Source organism: Paramisgurnus dabryanus, chromosome 21 (assembly GCF_030506205.2).
Source record: "Paramisgurnus dabryanus chromosome 21, PD_genome_1.1, whole genome shotgun sequence".
Classification (NCBI taxonomy): domain Eukaryota; kingdom Metazoa; phylum Chordata; class Actinopteri; order Cypriniformes; family Cobitidae; genus Paramisgurnus; species Paramisgurnus dabryanus.
In genome coordinates, this window is record NC_133357.1 from 3,239,949 (window position 1) to 3,251,293 (window position 11,345).

At 37.0% G+C, this 11,345-nt stretch overlaps 1 protein-coding gene across 1 annotated transcript; it reads left to right on the forward strand.

The window, feature by feature from the left end:
- The first annotated feature begins 3,183 nt into the window (after positions 1 to 3,183).
- On the forward strand, positions 3,184 to 11,345 carry copz1 (COPI coat complex subunit zeta 1). The gene is made up of 9 exons (XM_065285312.1): positions 3,184 to 3,329; positions 3,711 to 3,779; positions 4,023 to 4,104; positions 4,184 to 4,275; positions 4,355 to 4,410; positions 4,496 to 4,573; positions 9,131 to 9,182; positions 9,368 to 9,406; positions 10,880 to 11,345. The coding sequence occupies exons 1-9, from the start codon at positions 3,312 to 3,314 to the stop codon at positions 10,925 to 10,927; spliced, it is 534 nt and encodes a 177-aa protein (XP_065141384.1). The 5' UTR covers positions 3,184 to 3,311; the 3' UTR covers positions 10,928 to 11,345.

The following is an 11,345-nucleotide window of genomic DNA, read 5'->3' on the forward strand; positions in this document are numbered from 1 at the left end:
ACTGAACATATAACAACTACCTTAAAGGACCAAAACCATCTTTACAATTTTTTTTATTGGAAGTGTAATTTTTTTATTTGACCTGAGTCCCGTTTCGTTTGCATGGAGAGAGCGGGTTTATGACTTTTACTGCATCCAGCCACCAGGGGGCGATCAACGAGCCAGCAGCTTTACTTTTCAGGATGTATGAGGCACGCCCGGTGCCAGTCGGTGACTTCTTTTTCGATGGCACACGATACGAAGCTCGTCAAAACATGTATTTAGCCCGTCGTGTCAAAATATGTGTTCGGCGCGTCATATGAACCTGTGCAGCACGCGTCATGTCAAAATACAGGTCTGCTGCAGACACTTCAAAGGAGTTTATGATATAAGAAACGATCACGTTGCCAAATACTCTCATGTGTAATCAGAAGTTAGTGTTAAGCGAGTGTCTTGCGAGTATTTTGTGAACATGAGCGTCTCTTTTTTCATAAAAGTGTGCAGCAGGCTCGTGTTTTGACACGATGCATGATGCGCATAGGTTCACATGACGCACCAAATACATATTTTGACATGACGAGCCACACATGACACTCCGAACACATATTTTGATATTGCGCCCCTTTGAAGAGAAGTCACTGGCCGCCACTGCATCATTTTGAAGTGAAGTGTCTGCCTAATGCTTAAATAAATGTAATACTATATAACCCCTCTCCGCTTTCTCTAACAGGTATGCTAATTGTTAAAACTTTGTATCTGATTATAATTTAACTATAGCAATCTTTAAATTGTTCTTACAATTGGTAAGATGCCTAATAAACAAACTACTAAAAAGACTTCAAATACATACATATCAAAATCCCAAGTGTTTACTTTACAGTAAATAAATCCAGATGAAACCAAAAACACTATAATTCTGTTTAGTGGTAAATAACTATAATACCTAAACAGAAGGTTTGTTCTGTACAGTACTGTATATCCAGGCAAGACATACGGTTTCCTTTCTGACATAAGAAGGGGTAATTTCGAAATGCTCTTTGTGGTAAAATTGTGAAAACCCAATGTTTCATTGTGAAACTTGCTGGTGAACTTACAGTTGCGAGCATATAAGAAGATTCTGCGTTTAACATAGATATATATCTTTGTCTTATGCTCTAACGCTCATTCTGGACACAAAATTAAACCTAAACGACATACCGAGAATAGCACTGTGAGTTTACTTACAAATTAGCCCACCACAGATCTCTAGATAAAACTCTAAGACTGCCTTTCCACTCACAAAGAACAAAACGAATGACCTCGGATGTCAGCAGAGTCGCTGTTGTAAATGATGGACACAGGGAAAATCCCTTATAGGATTAGCTTTCATAGTGGTGCTTCCCAGAAAAAGTGACCAATGTAATTATGATGCCGAGTTGTAGGAGGATCTCTTAAATTATCATGGAAAAAACAGGATAGACTGGAAGCATAGGCAATTTTGAGGAGGGCCTGTGTCATTGAGGCTAGTGTGTCATTTATGGAGGGCAAATCAATTTCAAATGCAATTGGTTAAAGATCGGGATTAGAAGCAGGAGCGTTGACAAAGTGTCTGACCGTGAGAACCAGTGGTTTTAGCAGTTCTGAAGGGATTTAGTTTATAGTGAATCATGTTTAATAGACAAACTTATATATTTTTTAGAAAATTAAAAAAGAAGAACCTTTTTGAGATTGTATTTATCAAAAGTTATAAGAAACATTTTGTGTACTTTTATGCATTTGGCAGATGCTTTAATCTCATATGTGCTCCTTGGGAATTAAATCCACTTAGTGCTGTTAATGCAATGCTCTGTGACCTAACATGAACAATTGTTGGAAAAACTATTTTAAATACTAAAAACTACATTATTTATTGTTATCTTATTGTATGCTTATTGATGCTATATTTACCATATAATAATGACATTGTAGGAGTTTTGACAAATTTGTTTTTCCGTTATTTATTCTCCAGCCGATTTGCTCCTCTAGCTCAACTGGTAGAGTATTGCATTAGCAAAGCAAAAGGTCATGGGTTCCATCTTCAGACATACAATCTAGATTAATCTATGCCCAGCTCTAATTATATATTATCTAATATTAGAACTGGGCATAGATTAATCTAGATTATTATCATACAAAATAAAAGTTCTTTTTGCCTAATATATAAGTTTATGCTGTTTGTAATTATTATGTATATATAAATACACACACATTCATGTATGTATTTAAGAAACATTTACATGTGTATATATATTTATTTATATTTTTATATATTCTAAATTTTATATAAATAAAAAAACAATATTTAAATAAAACATTTCTTAAATGTATATATATGTATGTGTGTGTGTTTAAAAATGCAAAAAATTACTTTTATTTTGTATGAGATTAATCTAGATTAATCTATGGCCAGCCCTAATATATATATATATATATATATATATATATATATATATATATATATATATATATATATATATATATTTATATATATATATATATATATAGATAGATAGATAGATAGATAGATAGATAGATAGATAGATAGATAGATAGATAGATAGATAGATAGATAGATAGATAGATATAGATATACGTGTCTGCTAAAAACATAAATGGACATTTTTATCTTCTTTCTAAATTCATATTTGAACCTGTGTAACCAAATATTTTTATTGTTTAATATAAATATATATAAACATTTTATTAATTATACATCATTAATATTATTATATGTGCTGTCAAAAAATCACTCGCGATTAATCACATACAAATATGTGATTGTGTGTACTGTGTGTATATATTTATATATATTATGTAAAGGCTATATAAATACACACATACATGTATGAATTTAAGAACAAAAATGTTATAGGTATATTTTTTATTTAAATTTATAATATAAAATATATCAAAATAAAGGCTATATAAATATACATACATATACATGAACAATCATATATATATATATAATTACACAGTGCACATAATTACACAAAATTAATTGCACAAAAAATATGCAAAAAACCCTTTGATTTTGTATGCGATTAATCGCAATTAATCTTTTGACAGCCCTAATATAAATATATAAATAAGAACAAGAAAGTTACAACGATGTATTGATTTACATAATCCAAACAAAAACAATAAATAAAGATAGCCTATTATTAACTTATTATTCATTTGCTGCAAAAATAACGTCACTAACAAAACTTCCGTGCTCCTGTCCTTTCACCTCATGACGTAGGCGGAAGTGGACACCCACAGGAATTGAATACACGGTGCATCAGGAGTGAATAAAGTCTGTCGATTTGATCATGGATACGTTAATACTGGTATGTTTATATCGATAAATGTATAATTTTATAAGTGTATCCGTTTTACTTGTTTGAGTAAAATTTAAGAAGACAACCGTTAGATAGCGGTTTATTTGCATTAGCAACATTACTTTTCTCCCATCTCCGCTTAACAGATGATCTCAAGTTACATAAGAACGTTATGTGTTGTTATGGTATTTGGACATTAAAGTTATTTGGGTCTCTATAAGATCTAATAACGTTTTATTCATTTTACAGCGTGTCAATCTGAGCCACTGTTATATAACTGAACAACCTTTACCCTGTTCACGCCGATTCATTACCCAGACAGATGTAATCTGATACACTGATTCAGTTCCCGTGTTAACACGATCATGTTTTGTATCTCTGTCATAACAGGAACCGTCTCTGTACACTGTGAAAGCCGTTCTGATCATGGACAACGATGGAGAAAGACTGTATGCTAAGGTGAGATCGCCTTTATTATGTAGATTTCATTTACTTCAGGTTGATGATCAGATCAGCTGATGTCTTGATATGATGACGTTTATACAGAGCTGTTAAGGTCACTGGCAGTAGTAAACAAATTAGTTGATTTTTTGCTTAACACAACAAATATTATAGTATTGTTTTTGCAGAATGGGTTTAGTCTTTCTTCACTTTGTTGTCTTAAACTAACGGTTTTAAATATAGACGTGTTTTATGTTTCAGTATTATGATGACACATATCCTACAGTGAAAGAGCAGAAAGCTTTTGAGAAAAACATCTTCAACAAGACACACAGAACAGACAGTAAGAGTGATTATACACTCATGTTATTTTTATGTATGAATAGTTCTCTTTAAATAGACTCATGCTTGTTTTTAAACAGGTGAAATAGCCTTGTTGGAGGGTCTGACGGTTGTATACAAGAGCAATATTGATTTATATTTCTACGTCATCGGCAGCTCTCATGAAAACGAGGTAATGCTGTGGGTTTATCAGAGTATGTGATGTTTCTGAGGCCTTTGCTGAATGAATCTCATTTCTCTCTCTCCCATAGTTGATGCTCATGTCAGTGCTGAATTGTCTCTTTGATTCACTGAGTCAAATGTTAAGGTAGGAAAGATTCACTTGATGTACTGGATTCATTAATGTAACCTATCCAACAATCAAACTGATTCTCTTCATCTTTCTCTTTCAGGAAAAATGTGGAAAAGAGAGCTTTGCTCGAAAATATGGAAGGTCTTTTCCTGGCTGTTGATGAGATTGTTGATGGCGGGTGAGCTGCTCTTTTGTATATTCAAACATTTTTCCTTTTTTTTTAAGAGAAAGTTTAACAGAAATAATCGGTTAGTTTTAGTTACATTGACACTGTTTATGCCTGGTATTAAGATGCGTTTTGGTCGATCAGATCACAAGTGGATAAGAGAGACACATTCACGTTTACACCTGATATTATAATCCGTCTCTTTTTATCCGCTTCTGACCCCTTCTGTCCTGATTACTGAGGGGGGTGGTCTGTGGGCGAGTACTTATGGTTTCATTCAAACATGGTTTTAGTTGTGCAAACTTATATTATGTCAGAGTTTGCTCAAACACATTTGACCACATTCGCGTCTACACCAAAAAAAAACAATGCGTTTTTGACTACATCTGAATGTGGTCGAATTTGGACAAGCTCAAAACATTTCACAGCCCATTTACACCTGTATTTAGCTTCGTCTACTTGTGATCCGATCAACCAAAATGCATCTTACCACCAGGTGTAAACAGCCTATAAATTACATTTAAGCCCTTTTCACACAGAAATTCCGTAAAATACACGTAAAATGCATCCTGGATTTTTCCGGAATAGTTAGAGTTTTTGTTCGTTCACACTGCCAAGATTACACGGCATCTGATGGTCCCGGAAAGACACGTGACATGTTGAAAGTCCCGCCCTCTCTTCTACGCAGCGTCTGAAGTTTGCATATTATTTATTATTTCTCTCTCCAGAAACAACTCGCGTGCATTTTTGTTTATGATAAGACTACAAAGGAGCGCGTGAATGCACAGTTGTATTCTGGTGAATGATCTCAGCTTCAGAGTGTATATTTGACAAGCTCCCTGATTTCTGCTTTGATACAGTTTTCAGACATTTCTCATCGTGATTGTTTATATGCATTTAAAACCCGCATTTTGAGGAGCTGAACAATATATCTCGTTGGGATGACATGCGGGTATTTTCGTTTATTATAGCTCAAATGAGCACGTGACGCGATATTCTTTTATGCTGCTGAATGATCTCCGTTTCAACGCAGTAAGTAACGAGCTAACTTACCTGATATCCGCTTCAGTCTAGTATGCTGACATTTCTCGTAGTGAATGTTGTAAATCCCTGATTTTAAAGAGTTGAACCAACTTCATGTTGCCATGACACGCGCGTCCTCACTACGGCACGTGCGTCATTGTTTATGCGTCTCATATATCATTTCCTGATAACTGCTTCAATCTAGTTTGCAACAATTCTCGTGGTGAATGTTTATATGCATGTTATCTCTCGTTGTAAGGAGCTGAACCATAACTTGTGTTGTGATGATGACGCGCGCGTCCTCACTTCGACACGCCCTTTATGGCATTCTTGTTCACACAGAGGGTTACCCGCGTATCTTACTAGGTCCTCTTTCCGGCAACAATCCCAGAAGATTAACGGAACGAGTTTTTGTTCACACAGACGCTTGTCTGGCAATTTTACGGGTATTTTCTGGGACCAGAGGTCTGTGTGAATGAGGTTTTAGTAACATACATTTAGTTTAGTTATATAGAGATGCTGGCATCAAAATCCCGAAAAGTTGCATACTTTGTAAACAAACACATCTGGGAACTTATCCTGGAATCGCTCCCGGGATGGGGACCTAGGAACACTGCCGTAACAGAACTGCATTTTTTGTGAACAAAAGGCTGTCGTTGTATTGACACATGTGGTGTCGCAAGTTAGCATGTGCAACACGTTGACTGGGAGATTTTTAAACGCAGACGTTCACAGCTAAATTTCTGCGAACTGAAATTAAGCAAGGAACAGAGCTCCTTAGGGGCTGGACACACCAAAACTTTTAAACGCGACTGAAAACGCCTTGAGGACGCCGAATGCCAGCTGTTTTTCAGCTGAGTGCCAGCTTTCTTCAGCTGAGCGCTTTGGTAGCTGCGAGCCGGTTGGTTGCTGTGGTAATGTCCCGCCCCTCCTCCACTGTGATTGGGCGGCCGTGTGAGAACTGACATTGACGAGCGGAGCTTTTCTCCCAAAGTTGAATCTCTTTCAACTCTCGACGCTCAGCGCCGAGCGCGGAAAAACCGCCGAGCGCCGGTTTTCAGCGCGGAAAAAACCCGCTAGCTGCTGGCTTATTTGAAAAACGCTGAGCTTCCATTGGAAACAATTGAAAACATGCGCCGGCCGCGGGCGTGAAAGTTTTGGTGTACACAACCCCTTACAGTCCAGTTTGGGCCTATGATCATTTGCCAGCTTTATATAACAGTACGCGATTCACTAGTTTAGGATCAAATCCGAAAAAAAATCAGTTCAGCTGATCTCCGGGTCTGGCGGTACTACTTTTAGCATAGCTTAGCATAATCCATTAATTCTGATTAGACCATTAGCTTTAGGATAAGGACTTTGCTGCCGTACTATGGCTGCAGGGGGTGCAATGATATTACGCAGTGCCCGAAAATAGTCCCCTGCTATTAGAAGTTACCAAGGGGACTATTTTAAGGTGCTGCGTAATATCATTTGCACCTCCTGCACCCATGTTACAGTCCTTGATTATAATGCAAGAATGAGAGTATAGTACCACAACTTTTAATTTTCCGTCGGTCTTTGTACACAATGTAACTACAGAAAAATATTGAAACTCTGGTTATTTTTGAGCACGATGCTAATGGTCTAATCAGATTCAATGGATTATGCTAAGCTATGCTAAAAGTGGAACCACCAGACCCGGAGATCAGCTGAATGGATTCCGAAACGTTAAAAATCAAATGTTTAACTCTAGGGGAGCTGGAAAATTAGCATATTTAAAAAAACTGAGTGTCCCTTTAAGACAATGTGAAAACATATTCCTCCAAATGCACAATTACATCAAATCCTGATGTCACACCTGTCTTTGTGGAATCTTTACGGGATCTGTGGGAACGCACGCACAGATTCCAGAAAATCACTGGCAGTGTGAATGAATTAAAATCAGACGATCCCGGGACCAATTATCTGTTTATCATCTGGAATTTTGTGTAGACTTTTAAAACATATATAATGTTACATAAATAATGCCTTAATCGTAGGCGATTCAATCATGTTATAAATTACTTCATATAATGGTAACAGGAAATATTAAAAAATATGTATTGCTGTAAATCTCAAAACAGTAAAATTAACTTTAGAAAAGGGAGTTTCCACTTCAGTAAGGTGTATAATGAAAAACACTGTGACGCTATCAAAACATTGTTGTATCTGTTTTATCATCTCAAGTGTAACGACATATTAACATTGCCTCAACCAATGGTACTTCCTGTTTGTTCACTCAGTTGTAGAACGCATTCAGAAAAGCCATTTTAAAAGTCATTATTTTTGATCAGATGAGTCACACTGTAAATGTTGTAAAACATTATATAACAAGCATTGGGTCAAAAAGAGATGAACCCAGCAGATTATACCCAGAGTTATAATTGAACCTTTCAATCCTAAATAATGGGTTGTTTTAAGCCATTGTTGGGTCAAATATACATTTTCTAGGTTAGTTTACCGCAACGTCTTGGTCGCGCCTTCGTAACACAGAATTTTTAATGCATGCGCTTTTAATCTTTGTACAGCGCTTCTTGAATGTGTTAGCATTTAGCCTAGCCCCATTCATTCCTATGGCTCCAAACGTTTTATTTTGTGCCACCATACTTACTCATGTAAAGCCCGATTTATAGTCGTGCATAAGCTCTACGCCGTAGCTTGTGGATAGCTCTGCAAAATTTTTAACAGCGCGTCAGTTCTACGCGGACCGCAAACGCTGTGATTGGTCCACCAGAAGCCCTCCCATCAGGTAAAAAAACTGCATCATATGTATTTCCGTTTGTAACGATGAAAACAAAGATGGGCCAAGTTGAAAAGTCGCTGTTTATTTACTTCCATCATTGCTGGTCTTCTCAAATCATACACAACAAATTGCTGTTTCTTCTTCGTGTGTGGGTTAACTTGCCAAGCTGCTTCTTCATTGACGGTCGCGCTGCAAAAGTATGAATGAAAACCGATGCGGAATGCTGTAGGACCTACGCACAACTATAACGAGCCCTTAACTACTCATGTAACAGTCTTTAAATAGGGAAAACATGGAAGTGTTTGGTGGCTTCTAAATTAATCCCTGTTTGGAGCCATAGGAATGAATGGGGCTAGGCTAAATGCTAACACATTCACGACGTGCTGTACAAAGATTAAGTGCACGCATTGAAAAAAGGTAGGTATGTAGTAATTCTTCCAAGTCGAGGTAAGAACATAGTAAAATACTGAAAAAAGGTGGTGTTTTCCTTTTAAGTATAATATGAGTGCACCCTGCATAAGGTATAACAAGAAAACATCACAAATTATACTTTTTTTTTTTTTAAGGCCATATTGTTCTCCGACTATTAAAAAACCTCTTAGGACCACTAGATCTAGTGCTGACAATACGATATGACAATATGAGAAGGCAAAGGCCAGAAAATGAAGCATGAAGTTCATTAAACAAAGCAAAGAGTCTAACGTTGCATTTGTTGCAGCTCCGATTGCCATTTTATTGTCTTTGTTTCATCGCAAACTAATTGCCGTGTGTCTCTCTCACAGTGTGATCCTGGAGAGTGACCCTCAGCAGGTTGTCCACCGCGTCGCTCTGAGGGTAACATTTTCCTCTTCGAATGTTTTTAATTGTGCTCATCTTAATGTTATTGTGCCTGCCTAGCATCTTTTCTCGAATGTACTTAAGAGCTACTAGGCAGCTATTAAGTTTGATTTCCAATACTACTCAAGTTCAAACTGCAGACCTGGAAGTCTTAAAATCACCCTCTTTTTTTTCTCTTGTAGGGCGACGACGTGCCTCTGACAGAACAGACAGTCACTCAGGTGAGAGAAGATTGGCTTCGTTCAGCGACACCTGCTGTCTTATCGCATTCGTGGCTCTTATGATTTTAAAGCGCTTTGAGATTTACCCATGATTCATTTAGAAAATGATTCTAAGGTGGTCTGGATTCATGGCTCCCACATTAAGAACCGCACCGTCGCGCCGCCATTAACACGGATTTCCGAGTTCCCGCGTGTCTACCGCATGTAAACATGATGGCTAATTATTGGCGGCTGTCTGGCAGCGATGGCTCCCCGCGGCTGCCGTAGTCGCGAGTACGACCTGATTAATGTTCCCATTTAAGAGTCCCTACGACAGGCTGCCTGTATCCCTCTCGCGTCTGTGATTAATGGCTGTCTCCACGTCTCTCCTGCTATATGGTTATGCGTTGCCTCGTTCAAATTAAAATGATGAATTAATTCCTGGACGTTTTGCTGTGCCTGCATTACTCGATTACATAGTAATGCAGAGTTCCCATTATTGTTTGCACCATCTTTGCTCCATCTTGCTCTTTATGACTATTTACATACAGTGGTGTCAAAGTCCACGCCACTCTTGTGGACCAAAAAGAGTGCACTGAATTTTTTTATTTATAATTAAATAATAAAGCTTATGGATTTAAAAATGTTATGATGTACATTTACTTATATGCTTTTATTATATCATCATCAAGTGACTTACATTGCAATCAAGCTATACATTTTATCAGCATGTGTGTGTTTTTTGGGAATTAAACCTACGATCTACCAGTTGAGCTACTAGTGTTCACTAGTACTTTGACTAGTGATCATAAAGAAGATGCGCTAATGTGTTGTCCTGACTTTTTGAATGGTTCTCTACCTGATGGATGTTTGTCTTTCAAGACAAATGATGGCATTAATGACTCAAGACCACAAACACATTCAAATTCAATTACGTGTTGTAGCTTAAGAGACAAGTGAGTTTTTTTGGGTGCGGTTTGGTCCATCCATCCTCTTTGAGTGATTGAGTTTACTGAAGAGGAACACACAATGCTTAAATAAATTATTTTGAAGCCGGTAATTCATTCCAATTAAATGTGACTAATTATTTGACACGTCCTAATTTGAAACATCAGGTTATGATAAATTATTATGTATCGCTTTATGAGACCTAATGACATCTCAGATTAATTACGGCATCCATTATAATTGCACTTAAAGTCATTTTTTCCACTTAAAAGTTTTACAGCTAAAATTAAAGCATGACAGATTTGTTTTAAATTATGAGATGTAATGATCGCCCCTTGTGGTGACAGCCATGATCAAATGACCACTTTAACAGCCCCATTTAAATATAGGACTCACCTGAATACACCTGTGGTTTCAGTAGCCAAAAACATTGATGTCACAGCCAACAATTTAAAGCGAAACGTGACATTAAACTTAATTTTATACAAAACCTTGTAATTGGATGTCTTGATTTTGACTTTATTGGATGTATGTTGTTCTCCGCAGGTCCTACAGTCGGCTAAAGAGCAGATCAAGTGGTCTCTCCTCCGATAGGACATCAATGGTCCTCCCAATCCAGAAGAAATGAGGGGATTAGACGCGCATTCATTTTTCATTACTCCTGTCTGCCCTGTTTTCTTGACTGCCAAAGTGCAGGTCTACTGAAAACAACTTTTGTTTTTCTACCTTGAAGACCAAGAAGATGTTTATTTCAAAAGAAGACAAGAGAAAGAACCTGGAATGCTGTTTTGATGGGACTTTCTTTTAGGGAAAAGTACCATGGCGTTTTCTTCATTTTTTCTTTTTTTAATTCCATTCCAGTAAGCAATGAATATACGGCTGGTTTTGTGAATGATATCACTGTACTGTGAGAATTTCATTACGATTCTGTACATTCCAGTGGTCGATCCCGTGTCCTGTTCCTCCCTGTAACCCTTGTTTTGATTTAAGTAAAGAAAACAGTTTCATCATA